The 25217-nt window shown below is 34.8% G+C and overlaps 1 protein-coding gene across 5 annotated transcripts in view; it reads left to right on the forward strand.

The window, feature by feature from the left end:
• PTBP3 (polypyrimidine tract binding protein 3) overlaps positions 1–25217 on the forward strand; it is a 103756-nt gene that overhangs the window by 68082 nt on the left and 10457 nt on the right. For all 5 annotated transcript variants that reach the window (XM_078152855.1, XM_020972420.2, XM_078152856.1 and 2 more), the window contains 7 exons: positions 3531–3695; positions 9151–9261; positions 11201–11375; positions 19273–19350; positions 21975–22114; positions 22790–22823; positions 23368–23460. In XM_078152855.1, the coding sequence (XP_078008981.1) occupies positions 3531–3695; positions 9151–9261; positions 11201–11375; positions 19273–19350; positions 21975–22114; positions 22790–22823; positions 23368–23460 (796 nt within the window). The remainder of the gene's footprint in view (positions 1–3530; positions 3696–9150; positions 9262–11200; positions 11376–19272; positions 19351–21974; positions 22115–22789; positions 22824–23367; positions 23461–25217) is intronic.

Consider the following 25217-nt stretch of genomic DNA (forward strand, 5'->3'; position numbering starts at 1 on the left):
AATGTATATGTAGGCTAGAGGTCACAAAATAGACTCTCACATCCTTTTTATATTTTTGTTTTGTTGTTAATCATATTTGGTACAGCATCTTAAAAATTTTCTTCCAAGGATTTATTTAATTAAAAGAAAGTTGAGTTAGTTGTACTTATCTCAGAATATTTGAGTTAAGTTCCTAGAAGTGAAGTGGAATGTGCAGTCTTCCTAGTCACTGATACCTCCATCTGAGGAGAGAAGGAGGCTTTTTAGTTAGCTCTGTGCCAGATGCTCTATCTAAGGTAGTTTTTCATATGATAGATGGCTTAGGGAAAAGAGTTTTGGACTTGAGAGTCTGAAAAAGCTGCATCCCAGTACTGATTCAGGCACTTATTAGCTGTATAACCGTAGACAAATCATTTCACCTTTGGACCTTAGTTTCCTCATCTTTAAATAAAGGGATTGGACTTGATGATCTCCAAGGTCCTTTCCAGCTCTAAATCTATGATCCTGTGATGGGAGTTTCTGGATATATTCTGTCTTATACCCTGTATACAGCACTACCAGGTGAGCTTTCTCTTGTAACAAACAAAAAAGTTAAAACTGGGGATATAGTGACTATATTTTACAACATATATAGCATAGCATATCTATAGCCTCACTCACCTCTTCAAATAAGAAGTGTATTGTTTTATCTCTTCTCAGGGCCAGGATTGGTCATTACACTTATATAGCATTTGTCTTCATTTTGGCATTCTTTTCTATTGTTATTGTAGTAACTTTTTATATCATTTTATTGGTTATTCACTTTGTGTAAATTCATTTGACCTCCTCACATTTTTGAATTTCTCATTTTTACAATATACTACATCATAATATTCTATTTTGTTCAGAGATGACAGTTTGTTCAGCTTGTTCCCAAATGATGGATGCTCACATTATTTCTAGTTCTTTGATACTATATATAAGAACTGCTATGAATATTTGATATATATGGGACTGTTCATTCTATCTTTGATCTCCATGAGGTGTATATGCCCAGCTCCATAAATACTTAATGACTTTTCTTTCATAATTGCAAATTGTTGTCTAGTTTGACTATATAGATTCGTTGCTCCATCAACAGTGTGTTAGTGTTCCTGACTTTCTATAGATGCTCCAGCATTGACATGTTCAGTGTTTTGGCGTTGTTGATCTTTTTGGTATGTAGGCTATTAAACTTAAATTTGTTTAGTGTTTTTTAGCAATACAGTTGTTGATAGTTTCCAATTCTTCTTTTTGAAACTCTTTAAAAGCTTGAGTGTGTTGGACCTGGAGTTAGGAAAGTCTCATTGTGAATCATGCTTCATGTAATAATAGACAACTTTATCATCTTTGAAGTAAGAGTGGTAACTTCACTTGCCTCTCAGGCTTGTTGTGAGGATAAAACAAGACATCTCTTAATATAAATGTTAGCTGCTCCCCCCAGAGATTAGAATGACTTTCATTTATTCATTCAGGAAGGCTATAAACCCTAGGTATGCTGTGAGGCTAAAAATAGCTGTAACTTCAAAGCATTACAGATACTTTGTCATAATATAAACATAGAACGTTTGGAGACTGGTTATATGGTATATATTTTACGTGACACAATACTGTGTCATTGGAAACTGTTTCTTAGATTAGCAGCTAAGTTTTATGATACAGGCAGATTTCTTTGGCTTTCCTAGTAGCTTATCAGATGTCAGGAGAAATCCTTAAATGAAGTGATAAGGACTTTTCAAGATGTTCAGGAAGAACCTTTTCCCATTTCATTTTTACATCTGTAGAAGAATTTAATCCCTTTTGTGTTTCTGATATAATACAGAATATAATTATACATATAAAATATAATAGATTATACCAATGAAGCCAGAATTGAATCTCCTATATGATGAACTAGAAGCTCCATTAAGTAATGACAGTACATTTCTAATTGCTATTACCTAATTTTTTTCTCGAAAGATTTCATTAGTTAACTACCTTTTTAGGAAAAATGTTCTTTGAATTTTTGGATTGCTGGAAATTTCTTTATAGTGCTACAACAATTAGTCATAAAGGGAGGAATGTTCATTTGCCATGAAGACATTTGAAAGAATTTAGCTACGAAAGTTTGAGAAAAATAGAGTGCTTCATGTAATGTGGCAGAATGTTTATTTTTTTGATATGACAGGGTGTTGTGGATTATTTTAAACATCTTCTGTTTGTTTGTGATTTGATTTTTTCAATAAGCATTTGTTAAGCATAAGTCCTAGCCATTTTAAATCTGTTTTTGAGAGGCAGTGTGGTATAATGATTAGAATGCTGAACTTGAAAGTGAAGAGATAAGGATTTGATTTCTACCTCAGATATTGGCATTGTGACCATGGGCAAGTCCCTTGACCTCTATTTCCTCCTATGTAAAATGAGGTTAATGCTACTTTCTTATTTCATCATGAGGAATGCATTTTGAAAACCTTAAAAGTGCTACGGGGAGGTGAATTGCTATTGTCATAGTACCACCTCTAATCTTTCCATTTTGAAGGTGCCATTTTTATCTTTGAGGTCTTACAGGAGCATTGAGTGCCTAAAAAATTGTGTAGATTTCTTCTGTATGTAGTTGCTCAAGTCCAGCTGTTTGTTTAATTGATTCCTGACTGCAACTTAAGTGCCTTTTCTAATTTTTTTGTATTGTACATAGAATGCTGAGGTTGAATTGAAGCTAAATGTGTTGATTGAATTATCACTAATGAAAGGAATAGATTATTAGATTTTGAGCTGTGCAAGGGCAAGGACTATCTTTTGCTTTGCATTTAGTTGATGCATAATAAATGCTTATTGATTAATTGATTGTCTGAATTTTTTTTTTAATTTGGTATTTCTAACTCAGCCATTTGTTCTCCTCTCAAGAAAAGTCTGAGAGCAGCTAGGTGATGCAGTAGATAGAGCACTGGCCCTAAAGTCAGGAGGACCTGAGTTCAAATATGGCCTCAGAGCAGACACTTGACACTTACTAGCTATGTGCCCCTGGGCAAGTCACTTTACCCCAGTTGCCTAAAAAAGGGTCTTCCCCACCCCCCTTTTTTTTTTTTTTTTGCTTCAGTGATACTAGTGGTGACTTTCCATGTCATTGGCTAGGCCCCAGGTATACTCAGAAAGTTACCAAGGATTTATTTTAAAGAAATTTCATCATTTCTAGCTTTCTTTTACAAGTGATGTGTACTGAAATGATAATGAAAGATAATGAAATGGCTTAATTGGTGTCTGGTTAATTGAAGTTTTACTTTACCTCTAATTTATAATGGAATCTTTAGTTTTAAGACTATTTTGGTCTTCTAATATTTCAGATTACTTATGTGAGCTAAGTAAGAGAAAGTATTGTCTTTTTCTAGATTCCCATTTTACCTTTAGAAAAATGAGTCAATATATATTAATCAGAACTCAGATGGGCCTAACTTGCAAAAGAAAAAAAGTGTACATTACAATTTCTGCTTTACTTCTGTGTTTGCATATTTGATGGCTGGATTTTATAACAATTCTCATTTTGGATTGTTTGATAGCGAGCTCAAGCTGCATTGCAAGCAGTGAATGCTGTCCAGTCTGGAAGTCTGGCCCTTACTGCAGCCCCAGGCAATGAAGGTGGAGTTCTTCCTGGGCAAAGCCCTGTTCTCCGAATAATTGTGGAAAACCTCTTTTACCCTGTCACTCTTGAAGTACTCTATCAGGTAAGGAGAAATAAGAAAGAAAACAATATTCAAATCTGACTAATTGCTACTTGTATCAGTTATTTCACTATATATATATTTAAAAAATGTTATTGATTGTTTTTCTCTTTTTAAAAAAGATCATTATTTCTTCACAGTGACACCTCAACAGAACCTCCCATTAGCAAAAAGTTGAACTGAACAAAACAAACACATACATTGGACACAGTTGAGGTCAATGAAGTATTTATTCTTAAGGTATCTGAAAAAAGACACAATACCAAAAATATAGTATTTATGTTTTTTATTCCTATGAAAAAGAACAAATGAAAATACCAATATTTTAATCCATTTCTTTACTTTCTCTTTATGTACTTTTTTTTTTGTTGAGAATAATTGACATTCATTGATGGCATTCTTGATTAAGGGTATTAAAAAAGAACAGTCAGGCTTTCATAAGCGGTTTTCCACATGATTGATGTCTTTGCCATCACAAAATTGACTAGAAAAATCGAAGGATATAAATTCTCAATGTATTCATTGTCGACTATAAAAATGCATTTGATTGAACTTGAGGAAAATGCCAACGCTGACATCCAACAAGGTATCTGCCATACATATGTCAGAATTATATAAAATTCCTTGAACGCTATAACAACCCTGATAACTGTTCAGTGTTCTCAAAATAGGGAGATGTATACTTGCCAGAGGAAATTTCCACTGCTATTATGGAGATGCATCACAGAGTCCAACTTGAGGAAGGACTCTCTATAAAGAGTGAGGTCCTCAGACGCTTTTGTTTGGAGGTGATATTATGCTGATTGTGTCAAGCTTTGGAATATGCAGGACCAATCAAAAATCATCAATATAGAAGAAAACTAAGTGAAAAAAGAATGTCTATTTTTCCATGATAAGCTATTAAAAGGATAACCTGTCAAGCTCCTCCATCATCGTAGTATATTTTAGATAGTCCCAATGAATAGTGAGTCAGGCCAAGAATATTAAAGGATGACAAAAGCAGGTTGAGAAGTTGGGAAATTGCAAAATTTCTTATAATGACCCCAAACTTATTGGAAAAACAAAGACTTGTGTTTTCAAAACTAGTATTCCTCTAGTGGTGATCTGTGGCTTAAATTCATGGAACTAGATAGTCTCAGAAGAACTGAAAATGAGGATCCCCCAGGGGGCAATGGAGGAACACTTGGTAGTCATGAGCAGGCTTTAATGCATTACAGACAAGTAATTATGCTAGATAAGTGGTATGAAGGGTATCATCAAGAAAATGTCCAATTGAAAAAGAAGATGGACTGGTCACATGTTGAGAGTGTGGGATAATTGATGGATCCCATGTGATCCATTCTAAATTCATGATGTCAAGGGAAACTACCAATAGATAAGACTCACACAGGATGTACAGGGAAGGGTAGGTTGTAATTTTTATCCCTGGAGCTTGGTATCCATGTCGGTGGGGTCATAGATCCATTGGAATTTGAATGTCAGAATATTGGAATTTGTCAGGTAATACTGGTTATTAATTATTTACCCATTTTCCAAGTAATTGCAAAGTTTAGACAATTTTGAAGGAAATTTTAAAATTGGTTAGCTGTGTTAAATACATACACTGGTGATCTGTTTTGTTAAGTAGCATCATCAACATTTTTTGAATAACCCATCTGATGAATGGCAATGTATTAGGGACTCTGTTTCTCATTTGTAATAACTATACATTTTATCAGATGTTGCTTACATTGTAAAAATTTATTTCCAATTATTAATAAAAACACTGTTAATTTAGTAAATAATGCATAATCATAAAGCTTTTTCAAAGACTGCTTGTCCATACTACCATTTTCAGGGAAATGTGGTTTCAAAAGCAGGTTTCACTGTGGTTTTTTTGTATGTGTCAATGTGAATTTATTTTTATGCTTGGTATTTTTCATGAAGTTGTTTAGTTATAATCGAGATATATGTGTGTACACATATATACACACACATATTATACACACACACAATTTATATATGTATATGTATGTGTGCATATATAAATGAATTTGGGTTATAAGTTAGGTCCAAACTCGAATTTTATTTTGTTTTGTGGAGCATTGCAAAAATATAATCCGCAAACACTCCTACCCTTTGCTACAACTGAGTCAGCAATATATCTATGCTATCCTAATAATATCGTGCATTTGGCTTTCTTAGGTGTAGCATTATGCTTAAAAGAGACCAAATCATTTATCTTTCCATATAAGATTAAATGGCATCTGAAAGTAATTATGTTAACATTTAATTTTAAAAAATCAATCATACTAATAATATAGAATTCTGTGGGTTTTTTTCCTTATAAAGCTTTTGTAAGCAGGTTGTTACCATGGTGCTTATTATTGTAAGAAATATTTTAATCTGATAAACCCTTTATGAGTAAATGCCAGTAAACTTTTTTTCTTAGCAACTTTTGCCAAGTTTTACCTAAAATAAAATAGATTACTTTCGTCAAGTGTTTGATCTTTGATGTGTAATTAATCCACTTTTTATCTAAAATAACAATAATTATAAGATATACTTAGGTTTTGTGAGTGCATAGATTTATGTGCTGATAAGCAGTGAAATAAATTTGTTGGTGCAATTAAAGTAAAATATTTCCTGAATTTAAAAGGAAAAATTCTTACAATACATATGTTTGGATGATTTGAGACCAAATTTATTTTGTATAAATGAATAAGCTACAATGTGCCATAAAAATAATGCCTGAAGCTTCCATCCAAATTAATAATTAATGAGAATTGAGAAACCATCTCTTCCCCAGCTGTTATGATTTCCTCAAACCCTACCATTAAGATCCCTGTTCAGGAAGTGTGGTTTTACAGGCTCTCATTGCAGGCTCTGGGAATGTGGATCTGTTGATTGTTGGTAACTACAATGACCATGCATTTGGCCAGGGTGTTAAGATTTTCCCAGTGTTCTAGAATGGCAGTGGTGGTGGTTCTCTAGGTGTGAAAAGCATGTGGCAAACACTGTAAGATATAGTAGTGTGTGTCTGTGTCTGTGTGTACATATATCAGGAAAGATTCTTTCCCAAGCAGATAGGTGTTTTGATGTCTGAAGAGCCAGAACCCTTCTATTTTAAATATGGCAGAGCATTTACCAGTAAATATAAGGGTTGCCACTACTTACCAAAGATAATCAGAAATGTAATAAAACATTTTTTCATGGATACATGCACTTGAAGGAAATACTAACTAAAACTTAGGAAGCAAGTTCATTATCTGTTGTTGATTTTTGTCAGGTTTTAAAAATCCTAGATAATTTTAGATCTGAATTGTCACCTTTGCATTATCTTCAGAAACAAATTTTTGGTCTGATTCTATACCTGGGAGATGTTACTTTCTTTAAGAAACCAATACAATGAAATGAATGAAAAAGAACTCTTCCATATGAGGATTTAGCCGTCAGGCTCATCTTTCTACTAGTATTAGAATTCCATGTATTCAATATTTGAGACTTTGTATAGCAAGTTTTCAGCTGACATTCTTAGAAGAAAAGTTGCAGTAATTATACAAGTTTTAAAATGAATCCATGCCAAATGTAGGAGGAAAGCTACTTCTTTTCATTTTGTTAAAATTAACCTTGAATTTTTTCATATTATTTGCTATCACTAGAAACACATTTGAAATAATAGGTTATAAGCTCCTCAAAGGCAAGAATTAATTTTTTCATCTGTTTTTTGGTAGTGTTTCTTTTTTTATTTTTTCTTTTTATCTTTTTTCCCTTCCCATTGCATGCTAGATATTTGACACAGATTTATGAATATATGTGTTTTTTCATCTTTTTATCTGTAATACATTTTACTTTCATACTTTGACTGTTTATTAAGACTTAAAACATAACTTGTATTCTAAAAAAGCTAGATATTTTTGCAGTAATTTTTTTGTTGGTATATTCTTTTCACTCACCCAGCAAATATCTTCAGTTGTTCCCTACTTAAAGTTTCCTTTGACCCGGCTGTTTTTGCATAATTATTACCTTGTTTCTTTCCATTTACTTTTAAACTCCTTTGGTAAAGGGAGGCTATACTCAGTATTTTCATTTCTTCAGTAGCATGCATTCTTCAATCCTGTTCACTCTGGCCTTGTCTACCACCACAGTTAAAAAGTTTTTTCCCACTGATTTACTTATTACTAATTCAATGAATGGCCTTCTTCTGTCTGCATCCTATTGTACTTAACCAGTATAGCATTTGATTTTTTGATGCCCCTGATTCCTGAAATTTTATGCTGCTTTTTCCCTATTTGCTGGTTCCTCATCTTTCTCCTTTTTATATTTAGATATATCCACCAATTTTCTGTTTCTGACCCTTTGATTTTCTCCCTGTAAACACTTTTTATAGTTCATCTCGTTCACTCCAATGGCTTTGGTCATCTAGTAAATGATTCCAACATCTGTATCTCTGAGCCAGAGCTTTAGATCCATAGTGCCAGTGGCTTGTAGGATATCTTCACCAAGATATATGTATTTCGGGTTCTAAGCTCAGCCATGGCCCAGTCAAATAATTCCCTCCCAATCCCACCCAAAAAAAACCAAATCAAAACATGCCTGTGTCTCATTGTTAACTTATGTTTCTACTGGTATCTCTGTTTTTCTAGTGAGTCTACTTGGAAACTTGGAATCAACACTAACTCATCCCTCTTCACCCTGTTTCTGTCCCTCCCCTGCACATCCTTCCACCCCCATCTAGTCATTTGTTAATCATTGTTATGTCACTGCTCTACCATTGAAACTACCATAGTTTCAGGTCAGATCCCACTTTCATTTATCTACTGATTCTTTGCCAGCTTCTCTAGCCATAATCTTATTTATCTCTCTTCATAAATTTGTGTACGTATTTGGGCGCTGTAAGCATATAGGGTTTTTTGTTTTTTAATTGTTCCTGTATTATTTTTCCTCCATGTGATTATAAATTCCTCAGAGACAGAGATCATATCATATAGCTTTCATATCCCGTTTTTTTTTTTTTAGTCCTATATCATTCACATTGTAGATGCGCACTATAGCTTTGCTTAGTTGAAATGAACATCAAGACAGCCCCTTTCCTGTTTATCTTTTAGGGACAACCTGAGAAAGAAAATCAAAAATCATAGCAGCTAAATCATAAAATGCCCCCCTCCCACACTCTCCTTTACTGTAAGGTTATACAGTCAGTCATTTCCATCATATTCAACCTGTAATTATTCATGTTGCTCTGAAATCACCAATTTCCTTTATGTAAGAGCTTTAAAAGTTTCTTGCCACCTTGGGTGTGATTTTAACACATTTTCGGCCAAGGTTCTTACTGGAGGAAGCTTTCTAGTTTTAAAATAGGAAGAAATAGTGCTTTGTAGCTGTTATTAACATCACTTTCTTAAGTAAAGAGATATCCACAAATCAGTGTTTCGGTTTTTTTCCTGTACTTTATCCAAATTTGTAATTTTTCTTTCAGATTTTTTCCAAGTTTGGAACAGTTTTGAGGATTATCACCTTCACAAAGAACAATCAGTTTCAGGCCTTGCTTCAGTATGCTGAGCCACTGAATGCACATTATGCCAAAATGGTAATTGTGACCAGAGTTGTTTAGAATGAATGAGAAAAAAAGATCATTTTATTGTTTCCATTTTTATTATATCAGAATTATTTAGTGTCTTCATGATATGACATTTGCCATTTTGTGGTTTAGAACTTTAATCAGTTTGGCTAGAATAATGTTATCTTTGACAGTTTTCCAACATTTTGAAGTAAATATTTAGGTAAATTTTTATATTTAAACATATTTTAGTTCTTGCTGGAAATGTTTTGAGTTTTTTTCTGTTCTGTTTTTGACACTTTTTTGGGAAATATATTAAAATAATATAATTTGAAGTATATCACAGTTATACATATATGTATCTATATATACACACATAATGTTGTTTCATGTGGTTTGCTGAGTTACAGTTAATTGTCAGGTTTGGTAGTCTCTGATGAAGATTGTTGTTGAATTAAGGCTGTTGAATTGCAGCACTATTCAAGTACATTGAGAAGACAGCTTATAATCTTATCCTGGTAAGAAAGATATATAACTAAGAGGAATAAGAGCATCTGGAGTAAGGTAGTTGTGGATATTCATCTGTGCATATTAAAGTATGCAGTGCTTTACATCTGATTTGTGCTGTACAGTTTTTAAAAACACTCATTTAACCTTGTGAGGTAGGCACAGTGGGTAGTATGCCTGCTTTATTAGTATATTTTCAAAGTAGTTTTATTTCACAATATTGCCTACTAATTTTAGAAATATTGTAGAAGTGTTCACATGGTTACCTAAGTTACAGGTATATCACAAATTAAAAATTCATCAACATTAGTGACTTCTTACATTTTGGTAACATAGCATTATTCCAAAAAAGGACTTAGTATATAATCACATTAATTATGAAGTAGCATGTGTTACATAATTGAAAGAATGCTTGATTTGAAATCAGAAATATCTAATGACCTTTTGCAAGTTGTTGGACCTATTTCTGCTTCTGTAAAATGAAGGGTTTAGATTAAATTTTCTCTAAGAAAGGAAGGAAGGAAACAAACATTTATTAAGCACCTATTATGTATTAAGCACTTAACAAATATTATCTCATTTGATCCTTACAACAACCCTGAGAAGTAGGTGCTGCTATTATCCTCATTTTTCAGTTAAAGAAACTCAGGTAGAAATGACTTGTACAGGGTCACAGTGCTAATAAGTGTCTTGACACTTGGGCAAATCTCAAGTCAGATTTGAACTCTGGTCTTCCAAACTCCAGGCCTAGTCAGGCACCATCCAGTATGCTGCCTACTTGTATTTTCTAAGGCCTCTTCTAACTGTTAATCCTTTTAACATTCCTTCAGGAAGTTACTCTTCCTGTTAATAGCCAAATCAAGTAGTATATAACTGTACCATAAGCTACAGAAAAACAGAGAAAGGAAAAGTAGCCTTTTCTCACATTCTGAGATTTCCCTATTATCCAAAGTATTTTAAAGACTCTTCAAGACAAGAAAACTCTGTGGCAGAATAATTTAATTTGAACATTATTTAATGAACGTCATTAAAATTAAGGGTGAAATGTCCTGTGGAGTTTTACAGTATCATATATTTGGAGTTGAAAGGGACCTTAAAGGTCATTGAGTCCAAACCCCTCATTTTAAATATGAGGAAACTGTGTCCCAGAACAGTTAAGTGACTTGCCCAGGGTCACACAATTTTTGTGTTAGAACAGGCTTTGAAAATAGAACTTCTCACTCCAGATCTGGAGCTCTGTATACTGCACAGTGCTTCCTTTCAAGAAAGGAGAGGACTTGTTATATTTTGGGGGGGACTAATGGAGAGGAGAGTGGTTAATAGAAGAAGAAATTGAGGCTCACAATAGTTTAATGGTAACATATAGCAAGTAAATGCAATCTACATTTTAAAAAATGACAGTTTGGCATGCTAATTTTGTAATACTACCCAAAAAATCAGTACCTTTCGTCAAACCCTTTAGGCTCTGGATGGCCAGAATATCTATAATGCATGCTGCACTCTGCGTATTGACTTCTCCAAGTTAACCAGCCTTAATGTGAAGTATAATAATGACAAAAGCAGAGATTTCACTCGCCTTGACCTTCCTTCTGGTGATGGCCAGCCATCCATTGATCCTACTATGGCTGCTGCTTTTGGTAAGTAATTCTTTTCAAAGTCACAAGTGAGTTGCATGCCATAATACTAGACTGATAGTTTTCTTTACACACTGGCTTTCATATCGTTTTGAAATTTAAAAAAAAAATTAGATGAGAGACATCAAGTGATGTGTTCGAGAGTTGACAGTGAAAATGTATGCCTGAAATCTTTTCTTTCTTATTAATCGAACTGGATTTATTAAGATATCTACAAACAAAGGAAGAAACTATATTAAAGTATTTTTATAGGCCAATTGTTCCCCTCTAGATTTGATATTTCTGATTATGGTTGGTTTTTCAGATGAAGTAATTTTAATTTCCCTATTTAAATAATCTTTTGATTTTTTTTCAGGCAGCTTCTTAATGTAAAAGGCCTTTTTTTTTTAAACTACAATCTAGCACAGGTGGAGCATTTTGCTTACCAGATTATTAAAATTCCTATTTTATTTGAATACATTTTTTAACATCAGTATCTTGGCATCTCATTTGCCAGAGTAAATGCATTTATGATAGCTGCTTCTGTAACAAATGATGATAGAAAATAGGATTGCAAATCAGTAAATAATATTCATATTGTCTGTCTGATTTAATGAGCTAGTGCTTGTATCACAAACACATGATGTCCTAAGATTTTAAAAACATGGTAATTTTGGTAATACAGATTTTTGCATTGTGTATGTTTTTTTTTTGTAATTCCTACATTATGTCTAGTCATTGAAAATCATGGATATATCTTAAAGATCCATATTTCGCGAGAGGAGCATTGCTTGTTGTGATGTCTGATTCAAGATAATGTATCTTCACAATTCTATAAATATATACACTACTATCACATTAATAAAATCTGAAACAGAAAAAAATGTAAGGGAAACAAATTTTATGTTACGCTTATCTTTCACATAGTATAATAATTTTTTTTCAATTAATAATTGGTTTCATGGTACATGACAGTACAGCTAAATACTGTGGAGTTGAGGTTTGTAAAATGGAGATTGGTTCATTTTTGTGGGATCTGATATAATTTTGTATTGATTATAGTAATGAGGGGCAAAGAGATGCCTAAGAATCATAGGCTGTTTGTAGCTGGATGAATCCATTAAGGATTATGTGGCTAAAACCCCTCCTTTTATCTATGAGGAAACTCAGGTCCAAAGAAAATACATGAAATAAGTAGCCCAATATCACACATTAAGTAACAGAGCCTGAGTTTGGACCCAGGTTGTCCAACTTGAGTCCATTTTTCTTTCCATTTTGGGATGTCTTAGACATGCCCACACTCCACTGTGTAGCTTAACTTGGTTTCATAGCTAAGAGTATTTTCTACCATTGCGGATCCCAACACATCCATGCCTGCCTGCCTTTATTGAGCAATAATTGTCCATGTTCCATAAGTTTGGCAAAGAGGGTCTGCTCAGTATATTTGGCCCCTTCCTCAGATACTCTTGATGTGAGGACACCAGTGGAACACTGTGCCTCATTATTGTCTTGTCCATATTCTTTTTCACTCCTACTTCTGTGATGACATTCTATATTTCATTTCTCCTTTATGATTATAATATATTGCAGCCTGCTCAGAACAACTGGGCCCCTGTCCATTGCCTTTCTGGTGACTTGGTTTCCATTTTTCTGAGGTTATATTGTCTCATCACATTGTACCATCTCTTGGGGAAAAGTTACAATTTGAAGCTTCTACTATTGTGATATTGAGACTTTTTTGTTACTTGTGTTCCTAGAGGCAGAGGAATTTGTGGTGTTCTTTAATGTAGGAAGATACTATGTATATCAAGGTTCTAGTGTTCATCGGTTCTCAATTTAAAGATTTCCTTCATTTTTATTCATGGTTAGTTACCGTAAGATTTTTTGTGAGTTTGGAATGGTGGGAATTACAAACATTTATTACAAGTGATGTTTTGGTCACCAGATGCATTCTAGCGACATTAAAAGATCACAAAAACTATTGCCATTCCTAAGTAGGTAGGAGGGCAGTCTTTTTTTCTCTGCAGTACATATCTTCTAAATGTGAATAGATGTCCTGCTGTCATGTCAGGTTTGGGGTGTGGTTTTTATTATTGTTGTCCCTTCTTGTGGGACATTCTTAAAGCATATGGAATTTTCACTGATGGTTTAGCTATTTCAATAGAATTGAGAAGCTTTAGACCTGATTAATTTGAATTGTAAAATTTTAAAGTCTCCATAGTTAAGGAGATATAGGAAACATGAGTTAGGATTACAGAATCGCAAAATTTTATATTTGGAAGGAATCTTAGAATTTATCTAGCCTAGTGCTCTCACTTTAGAGATAAGGAATTCAAAGCTCAGAGGTGCAGTGGATTGTGCAAGGTCACACAGTAAGTGGCAAATTAGAGATATGAATCCAGATCTTTTGATTACAAACATGTCCAGCAGTCATTTCACTGCATTACATTTCGCTCCAAGGTTAATAGATTTTTTTTGTTCAAATGAGTCCTTACTAGTCCACAGTGATACTTGCCTCCTTCAAAAGCATGGTACTATCCAAATAATTATTTTTGAGATTTGATTAATTGCCCAGCTTTGAGGTAACAGAGACCTGGGTTCAAATCCCACCTATGATATTTAATACCTCTTATAACTATGGGCAAGTCATTTAATCTCTCCAGTAGTATTTCCTTATCTGTAAAATGAAGATAACTGTAGCATTTTCCATGCAGGATTATTGTAATGATGAAATGAGATAGAATGTAAGAACTTTAGAGTCAGAGATTGTTTTTCATTTTGCTCCTACGCAGTGGAGTCACATCATGTGTGCATTGTGCTTACTAGAATTAAATTGTGTATGGAGAGAGCAAACTCATGACAGCGACAGAGACAGATATTCAGTGAGTAGATATGTGAATGTGAGATGAGTGATAGGAACATGTGGTTCCCTGTGATAGTGTTTGCCCATTTCTCATCATGTGAGCATCTTGGGTGAGTGTGATTCTAGAATCTCCTCTTCATTGTGCCCACAGTCTGTCCATTCAGCTTAAGCTGGTTTTGCTGCTTGGGAGGATCTGGGGAAGATAGTCTTAATTAGCCTTTTTATAATTTCTGATCAATTAAAACGTCTCTGCTGTGCTCCCTTGTACCCTCTCCTCCCATGGTGAAAAAGGAAGAATCAGCTATGTGATGTTATGATTGCTCTTTAATAGGCTTTCAGGAATGTAGGCTTTCCCCTCATGTTTTCCTAAGGCAAATCTTTGCCCTAATTTCCTCTATTTAGAGCCTTGGTTCTCATATCTCTCCTGATAATAACTTAGTCGAATAGTGAAAAATAAAATTTACATTAACCTGTTTTCCTAGTAATCATCCCAGAACCAACCACTCTTTGTACAGATTGCAGCTTTGTTTTTGCAGAAACTTTTCAATTTAATATAATCAAAATTATCCACTTTGTATTTTGTAATGTTCTGTCTCTTGTTTGGTCATAAATTCTTCTGTTTTCCATAAATCTGACAGGTAAACTATTCCTTGCTTTCCCAGTTTGCTTATAATATCAGCCTTTATATCTAAATCGTGAACCCATTTTGACTTTATTTTGGTATATGGTTGTAAGATTTTGGTCTGTGCCTAGTTTCTGCCTGTCACTGTATTTTTTGAAGTCTTTACTTCCTACTGAAACTTAAATTTTTGCTGTGTTATAAATATGTGGATAGACGTAGTAATTTCCATTAAAAGAGGCTATGAATAGTGAGAGATGTATTTTCTATATATTTAACAATTTTCATGAATAATAGGCATACTTTTTAGCCATTTCTGTCCCAAATGAGGTTTCTGCCAAGGAAGGTTTTTTGTTTGTGGGATTTTTTGGGTTAGGCAGTGGGGTTAAGTGACGTACCCAGGGTCACACAGCTAGTAAGTGTCAAGTGTCTGAGGTCACATTTGAACTCAGGTCCTCCTGACTCCAGGGCCGGTGCTCTATCCACTGTGCCATCTAGCTGCCCCAAGGAAGTATTTTCTTAGTAAGTGAATCTTAGACCAGAGTCTAAGTATGTGAAAGCGCTAAGTGGTTTCTTTCCTCAATATAGCAGTACCTTTTAATATAGAAATTTCTCGTTTCTGTTCTACACTGAAAATAGTTGTAACAGTTTTCAGAGTTCTAAGCTTTATGGTTCATATATAAATTTATTTTCACATTTCAAATTCAGTTGTTGATCTTTAGGATGGCAGGTTACTCAGGAGATAGGATTCACAGGTGGGATCAGGGAACCTCGATTATTTGTTAAAGGTCATGTCATTGTCGCATGATTGCTTAGTTGTCTTGCATTTTTAAAAATATGAATAAATTCTTCACCTTTGATGGGTAGAATTAAGGTGTTTTTTCAATGTTAAGCAAAATCATAATGTCATTTTTTAAGTTTAAGTGTTCAGATAAGGAGACATTTGGTAAGATAAGCTGTTTGAAGTATCTTTCTTCTTTTTTAGAGGTGGGGGTGGGAAGAAACCTCAAACTACGAACAGGTGCAGTGGATAGAGTGCCAGGCTGAGAGTCAGGAAGATTCATCTTCCCGAGTTCGAATCTGGCCTCAGATACTTACTAGCTGTGTGACCTTGTGCAAGTCATTTAACCCTGTTTGCCTCAGTTTCCTCATCTGTAACATGAACTGGAAAGGGAAATGGCAAACCACTCCAGTATCTTTGCCAAGAAAACCCCAAATGGGGTCATGAAGAGTTGGACGTGATTAAAAACAACTGAACAATAAAAATTGTGCTTTAAAAAGAGAGACACCTAATTATAGTAAAATAGACCTTTGAGTGTAGCTGCTATCTTTTCACGTTGCTTCAGCTCACTTGATGTTTGTTCTAACCAAAGTGCCCAGGGTTCTAGTGGGAGGCCAACAGACCTTTTCTGATGTAGGTCCAACTGTCATCACATCTCTTCTCCTTGCAACTATTCTCTGCCGTCATGCTGTGTTTTTTATTTTGCTCATCTAGCCTAGCATTACTAAAATTGTTTTAAAGACTCTTGGAAAGATCCTGTGGGAAGGTAGCATGGTAAAGCAGAAAGAGTTGTTCTCAGAGTCTGGGAGGACTTCTTTACAGCGCCTCACTCGGACCCATGCAGATTACATGACCTTGGGCAAGTCAGTTAACCTCTTAGTGGCCATGGCCACTTTAGAACATTGTTACAGAAAGGTTGCCATATTGTATCAGTAGAGGGAGTTTCATACATGGAAGGGCCGTACACATGTGAGATCACGGATCTAGAAAGAAACAAGAAATATAACCATTTGGTATGTAACTAGCATGTGATATTTGGGAAGAATGATTCCTTTTCTTTAAAGCAATCAATAGATAGGTAGAGTATCTAGCAGTTTTGGTCCATGAAGGGAAAAACGTGGTTATAATCAAGGGAGAAATTCTAGCCATCAACCAATTTATCTGTTCACTAATAGACTGGGAAGGGTAGCAAGTATCTTTTAAACTTTAAAATTTTTGTCTGCTTTATTAGTTTTGCTTTTATTTGTTTCATCTATATTCTGATGGACATTCTTTTTACAGAAATCTCACGTCCTAAAAAAAGGAAAATAATCAAGACAGTTGCCTTAACCTGGGATTTTCATTGTTTTAGTTTAAATAATAATAACAATAATAGCTAATATATCGTGCTTTAAGAACATAATCTCATTTGATGGTCACATCAATCCTGGGAAATAGGTGCTAAATATTATTGTTACTCCTTATCTAAAGGTGACAAAACTGAATCCAGGAGAAGTTAAATGCCCAGGGTCACACAGTTACTTTAGTGTCTTGGAGAGGATTAAGACTCAGGTCTTTCTAATGCCAATTCCAGTATTCTCTTCACTGTGCTACCTATCAGTCAGCCTTTCCCACAGACAAGTAGTTGTAACATACCCGAACTCTTGTGTTAAGACAGGTAACAACACAGGAGGCACTGGAGACTTTAGGCTCCAGCCTCTAACAGATTCACTCTTGATCTGGTCAGGTAGGAAGACAGCTTTGGAGGGGTTAAATAAGCTTACTTTATTCTAGTCTAGTCTCCTCAGGAGAGTTGCTGATAATGGGAGCTCCAACTCCTATAACATTCCATAATCACACTTCTCGCAGGGGTAGGCAAGAATAGGAGTTCAACTCCTTGTATCCCCTAAAGCCTCAATGGGGCCAGTTGAGGCAAACATACAGATTCCTCCCAAGCCTTGATGGAGGCCGATCAAGGCAGGTACCTGCATTTCCTCTGTGAGTTATCCAAATCCCAAAATAGATTCCCCCTTACTGACCAGTGCCCACTTGCTTTATAGGGCCACAAACAAAGAAGGCGTCTTGCCAACATTAAGCTCACAGGTTAACTTTAGCAATGTCATTATGACCTAGCATAGCACATTATGTCACCCCTATATCTGTATTGCAGCTGCCCAGTAGAAGTTGTTTTCAACCATAATTCACGGGAAATATTATGTTAACACCTGGAAACTAGAGATTGTTATGGCCATGGAACCTGGGAACTAAACTATAAGAAAGAATAACAAAAATCCACCTTACTTACACCTTAGCATCTGTACCTTTGTTTATTTCTATTTAAGAGAAAGAGTGAGTATTCATAAGTTTATGGTGTCATATTTTTAAATAAACATGAAAATTTGGGGGAAATTATTTTTTTATCTTTGTTGACAAAGGCAATTCTTGTGAAATATTGTTAAAATATTGATAAAAGCTTTTCTTTTAAATAATTGTATAATTCACAGGAATCAGATTGCCACAGACAACTTTATATTTATAATCTCATATCTTTATTTATGAGGTTTCCCCTTTCCAGCATTCCCCCCTCCCCATCCTTCTCTTTACATCTTTTATTAAGCTTTGTCTAGCCATCAGTAGTCCCTCTCTTTTAACCCATTAACATCTGGACTACACCTCTTCTTTGGCACTCACCATCTATCTATCTATTGTCAAACCCCAGTTTATTACAGAGTCTGTTTTAAGAAAGAGACAAACGAAGTTAAGGTGCATGTGTCCACAGTTTAATTTCAAGCTGGCTTGACATGCATTGCATAGGAGTTCAGTCCAAAACTGGGCCCCCCCAAAGGGGCCAGTTCAGAACTGGTTCCATTTGGGATTTGGGGGTACAGGGTTATATGCTCTGCGAAGAGTAGGTGTTTGCAAGGGATACCAATCAACTCTGATTGGTCAAAACACTAGGAGGTGGGTTATATTAAAATGAGTCTTGAGTACGTGACTTAGTTCACTATCTTGGTCAACAGGAGCTGGTATCACCAGCCAGAGGAAATACCATCTCCAGTCTTGGAAATCTGTCTCTACCCAAACCTGAGAAGGATAAAATTAAATCAGGCATGAGTTGGAGTTTGACCAAGATAGGAAGATTCAGTGCAAGCTCATTATCAGTAATGTCCTTCTGAAGAACTTTGGACAGAAGGCCGGGGGTGCTAGGAGCTCTGAGTCTCCAAGACAAAGATTGCCAAGAGAAATCATTTTTCACACCATCTATCTTTTGATATATTGCCTTGTACTGGGTTTCTTCTTATGCACCTAGTCTGTCTTTCCAAATAAATTATAAACGTTTTTAGGGTTAGGTCCCTCCCCAGTCACTTTAAGTTTTCTATTATCATACATAGAATGTTCAATAAATGATGATAGATTTCTGGCCTACCTCTCATCAGTGCTTTTTTAACAGAAAATTTAGCTGAATTAAATTAGTAGTAGTGACTGCTTGCCGCCAATCACATAATTTTGTATACCTGGCAGCTGAGGTTGCTTACCTCCATCAGAGTCTTCAGGTGTAGCAGTGCCTTTAGTAATAAGTAGATGGTAAAAAGTAGATTGTCCTTGCTTTATAATATTTCTGCTAACAGTCTTATTTGTTGAAGGTATTATGTTTGCTTTTGTTGTTTTCTTCTATTAGGTGCACCTGGTATAATTTCCTCACCATATGCAGGGGCTGCTGGATTTGCCCCTGCCATTGGATTTCCTCAAGCTACTGGTAAGTTTATTCTTGAATTGATATCAAGATTAAGAGGGTTATATAAATTAAATTATGGGAAGTAGTGTACTATGGTTAATCTTATTGTGTGTATATATATGTGTGTATACACACACACACAACACATACATACACACACACACACACAAAACACACACACATACACACATATATATTTGCCTTTGCTACTTATAATCATTGTATTTAACTTGGACTGTCCACACATTGATTGGCCAACAGTATACGTCCCAGGCCAAGCCCTGCTTGGTCCTTGTTTGGACCCTGATTGACTCAGAATGAATGTAAATATCAGTTGTTTCAGTTTTAGGCAGAAACCCTGAGAATCTTCCTCTCCAAGGTGGATTTTTTAATTTAAATGCATTTTTGAGTAGGTAAGGAGACCATTCTCTGCCTCAGTTCTTGTTAAGCCTTAATCACTGAATTTGCATTGCCTCAGTCAAACTGAGACCTGTTAAAAACCTTAGCTTACAAAGGCCCACTGCGTCCTAGGCTAGTTGTCCTGATCTGTATCTGGACCCTGGACCTAGATGGCTCCAGAGGAGAAAGTGAGGCTGGTGACTTTGCACAGGCCTCCCTCACTTAAATCCAATTCACTTGCATGTCATGGAATCACCTCCCTGATGTCATGGTCCTCTTGGAGAGCAAAGATCACACCACAACCCTTGGGACTGTTCTTCCTCCATTGTTGTCTTCCAGCAGTGTCCAGGGCCTTTCATTCAGATTCTGGGTGGTAGGAGCTGATAAGTCAGCTTTAGGAAAAGATCAGATTAGCACAGATAATTGAGGATTGATTTCAGAACATAGTCTTAAAAGTTATAGTCTCCATTAACTTTAGTGTAATAGGTCTCATTGTTTGAATTATAGCATCAGAAAACTATTTCTGTCAGTGGATTTGGAAAAAATGTATGAATGCTTGTCATATGTTTCTGAGGGAATATTTTGTCCATCTAGGGGTTATCATTTGGTTAGAGAGATTTCTTAGTCATTAGATAGAGCCTTGTTTATCTTTCCCAAATATTATATATTAAAATTCCCAATTTTAATTTCGGAGAAATGAAATTAATTTACTTTTCCCCTCCACGTACTTAAAAGTGACACTAATAGTAGTAGTTGCCTGCCTGATATTTGTATGGCTAAGATTGACTATCTCAAATGTTAATCTAGATGAAGTGAATGGGGCTCAACACTTTTCTTACATTGTAGCGATTCTGAACTGATTGTGATGTTTGCTCTTTCTTTAAATAGCTAAATAGAACCTTTCCATAGTGTGGCCAAGGTTATTTCTGTCACTGGGCTTCCATGTAGTTATTGAAAGGTACAATCTTTAAATCATTTTAAACAGGAGCTGCTGAAATGCCCCACTAACTTCCTACAGCCCTCTCACTTCCTACAGCCCTTCATTTCCTACCCAGTGTTAAAGTTGCATAGTATAGTAATCTTTCATGCCTTTTACTTTCATTTGTGAGAAGTCTGGCTGTTGGGATTCAGACCGTTTTTAGCAAAGAGGCAGAAGGAATTTTGTTTTTTGATTATATTTTTAAGTATACTTATCATACAGAAGTAAGGTGTTATCTTGTTTCTTTTTAAATCTTTTAATAGTTATAATTGGAAGTTTGGTTTAAGGAAAATTATACTTGAGAACCCAGAATTGATGAATTGGGGAATTAGCTTATTAAATGAAGTTTTGAGATGAAAGCATTTTGGGTCTAGTGTTAATAAGAAGTCTTTTCATATTGTGAATACCAAGGCTAAAAAGGGAAAGGAACAAAATTATGGTGTTGACATTATAGGATTGAAAAAATTCAAACTTCTTATTCGGGTAAGCAATCTTCTTTTTACCAGTTTTTTTTTTTAACAGACTGGATAATTTTTTTGAGAAGAAGTTGATGGAAATTAACAACAGGATGAAAATAACTTTACAAAAGTTTATTTTTTGGATAAATTTGCTGAAGTAAATATTTCAGAAAGTGCTGGGAATAATGGTATTCCTAGATAGTGCGATGATTCTACTCTGTGGCAGTTAAGTGTCTCTTATTTGGAAGAGAATAGACCAAATAGGAGGCTACTTTTTGAGCCTGTACTTCTGATATCTCTTATGCTTGGAACACATCCCCTTCCCATCTACATCTGTTGAAATCCTTTTTCTTGAAGAGCCAGTTAAGGTGCCACCACCCTCAGGGAAAGTTCTCTGTTTTACAAACCCACCTTGCGCAAGATCTGAAAGTGATCTCTTTCCCCTTCAAATTTCTTAGAGTACTTTTAAGGATCTCTTCTCCTATGCTTCTATCACATTCTACCGTATATTATACTTTTTCTTGTACATGTCTGTCCCCCTGAGATTGTTAGCTCTTGGAGGTTGTGAGACCTATGTACTGAAATGTAGAAATGTTTGTTCAGTGAGGTAGCCCTATAACGCTTGGCCCTCAGATACATCTATTGAGAAAAAAGTCAACAAACGATGACGTTGTTAAGACCTTATTGTGTTTACGTCCTTATTTTATTTGGGGCGTGTGTGTGTCTGTGTATATTATATGTATTCTCTGAAACTATATTAATGTTTCTGATAACTAGAAAAATGAAATATATCTGACATTTTTGTAAAGGTCTTTCAGTTCCAGCTGTTCCTGGAGCTCTTGGTCCTTTAACCATCACAACCTCTGCTGTCACTGGAAGGATGGCAATTCCTGGGGTTCCTGGTGTACCCGGAAATTCTGTTCTGCTTGTCAGCAACCTCAATTCTGATGTGAGTTGAAAAGTAATATATATGTAAGAAATTCAAGAACTGTGATAAATCAAAATTTTTTTGATAGAACATATCAGAGTTCGTGTTCTGATGATCTGATGGTCACCTCTAGGCTATAATAAAGCATCAGGGTAGGACTTCAGTTGGGCAGTTACATATGTAGGCTATAGCTAACTATGTTTTGATCTCTTAGGAGTTGGCTCTGAAATTATTCTTCATATTTGAAAATAAATTCACGTAAAATATATCCATTTATCAAATGCTGTTAACAGGTATCTAAACAACTCCTGTCGAAGAGATCTGAAGGGTCTTTTTCTTTTTTGCTCATTTTCTTTTTGCAGGTAGTTCACAGTTAGACTTAAAATTTGCATCAAGTTGAGGTTTTGTAAAATGATTTTATTGTGCAGTACATAGAGCCATGGTACATTGACTCAAAATTGGAAACATGTTAAAAGGAAAGAAAAATGTTGGTGTGATAATGAGCTTTTTGAAAGTTTGTTACTATGACAATAGTGGCTTAGGTAAGGATGAAGAATTTTGGAGAATACCTCTGTGTTATGCTGGTTTCATTTTAATTGAATGCATTCACATATAAATTTTGCCAGATTTTTAATAACCTCTTTAAGCATTTACATTTGAGGGGAAAGTAAAGCTTGTGCTTTTTTTTAAAAATAGGCTATTACACCACATGGACTTTTTATCCTGTTTGGTAAGTTCATTTTTATTAACTTTTAATAATAAAGCTTAAAATAGAGAAACTTTCAGACTGACATCATTACTCATTTGTTTGAAAAATTGGAATTGTCTTATGTAATTGCGCTATCATTTTAGCCTTCGTTCTTAAAAAAAGATAAGCATGTCATTTGTTTTAATTTCAGTGGCATATGACAGGATTGTTGAGAGAATCTACTGACATGGAGGAGAAATATAGTAGAAATAGTAGGATGGCTATTGTTAGTTGAAGACTAGCTCATAAAACAATGGGATTGTTTTGATTTTATTTAGCCATTGTATGGACTCTATTATTTTTATAACTTTTTATTGTTATTTTTGTTGTTTAGGATATAGTAGTGTTTTATTGTATTTAAAAGTTTTGAGTTTCTTGGAAATAGAATTAAGGTGGATGGCATTTTAAAATTCTGTTGTAGATGACCAGTTAGATAAGTGTAGATTATTTAAATAAGTTTATCAAAAGAAATTAAAGTTTATATCAGCATGTACTGAAAAAGATGATTTTTTAAAATTTTCCACAGGGGTGTATGGTGATGTACAGCGTGTGAAGATCATGTTTAATAAGAAAGAAAATGCTTTGGTTCAGATGGCAGATGCAAATCAAGCTCAACTAGGTAATAAAAATGGATTATTTTCATTTATTTGTGTTCATTGTGAAGCTAGTTTCAAATACAATAGCATTAGTAGTATCATTGTACAAAATAATAGCATCAGATTTTGCTTTTTGGTTTTGTCTTACATAAATCTTAATTGTTGTCATGACCTGTATACAGGGACTTCAGGAGCAATCTTGTTTAATCCTTACTCTACAGGAATGCCTTCCTTCCACAGCACTGGGAAAAGTGGTAATCAGTCTTTGTTTAAAGAAAGTGAGTGAAGTCAAGCAGCCCATCCCACTTGGGGGTGTTAGAATTGTTAGGTTTTCTCTTGTATCCAGCTCAAGGCCATGTCTCTGTAGCGTCTACCTTTTTCTTCTAGCTCTAACCTCTAAAACCATTTGGGAAAATGTTAAACACTATTCTACCTGCCAACCCATCAGATACTTGAAAAGAGCTATCAAGATCTTGTTAAGTCTTCTCTTCTACAAATTAAACACGCTGTTTCCTTTAACTGATCCTCATGGTCTGTATGATCACTGGTGTCAGACTCAAGGAGAAGTAGATACAGACTGCATATTGATTTATTTTGTTAAACATTTTCCAATTACATTTTAATCAGATTCCAGCATCACTCAGAAGCTTTGCAAGCTGTCTGACACTTCTGGTGGTTGCTCTTTAGCTTCTCAGTGTCCTTTCTAAAATGTGGCAGCATTTTATGCACAGTATTATAGATGTGGTAGACCACCTGAACTATCTTCTCCTGTGTTCTGGATACTGTTCTTCCCTTAAGCACTGTCGTACTTGTTGAGATGTGGGTTAATTTATCTCCATGTAAATTGTCTTTACTATTATTTAAGGCTTTGACTGAGGGTGATGATTTTTTAAAGCAAGTTAAGATCAATAAAAGTGATTTCCCTTTTTAAAAATTTATAGAAGTATTTTATTGACTCTTCAGTAGAATTTAATTAGTTTAATGTAATTTATAATAATTACTCTTTTTGGTAGTAACACAAAAAGTGGTAAGAAAAAATCAGTCTTCTAATCTGCTGGTTTCTTTTTATGGAAAGGTTTTCTTCCATTTTAGTATTCGGAGAAAGAGTTCTTTACCTAAATTATGTATATATTTTTGTTTATAAAAGCATGGTTTTTGAGAGCAAAAAGACCTGTGATACTACATGAAAATACTTATTGATAAAAATGTTGCTTAAAAACCTTTTGCATGTGCTCAATAGTGTAACAAACTATGATGGCAGAGCTCTTTATCTGAATGTTGACATGGAAGAAATTTCTTTCATGAAAGGAACACACTATTTTTTCCACTTTTTACATTATCACTAAAAGGTGAAATTGTTATTAATAACAAGAAATTGTTAAAGTAGCTAGCTGCCTTTAGTTACCATTGTTAAATTCTATTCAGTCTATGCAATGAAATACTTGTATAAGTTTAAAGTAAGGAAAAGGACATTGTTTTCACCTACTTCAACTTTAAAAATCATCACTCCTCAGTCAGTGCCTTAAACATAAATAGATGTGAAACAGATTAATTCAGCTTGTAACAAGTACAGCGATGCTAAAGAGACACAGAGTGTGAGGCCATGTCTGTAGCTATCTTGCTAATCAGTTTGTGGATGACAAAATTAGAAGACAAAATTGATTATCAAAAATAGAGTAGTTTTAATCTCAGTGTTCTTTTGGGTAAAAATTAAGGTAGAATTCTAAATAGAGAAGTTAATTCCACTGTACTATCCTGGTCAGGCCACATCTGGAGCTAG

The sequence above is a fragment of the Phascolarctos cinereus genome, unplaced genomic scaffold (genome assembly GCF_003287225.1).
Source record: "Phascolarctos cinereus isolate Bilbo 61053 unplaced genomic scaffold, phaCin_HiC Scaffold_4;HRSCAF=312, whole genome shotgun sequence".
Lineage (NCBI taxonomy): Eukaryota > Metazoa > Chordata > Mammalia > Diprotodontia > Phascolarctidae > Phascolarctos > Phascolarctos cinereus.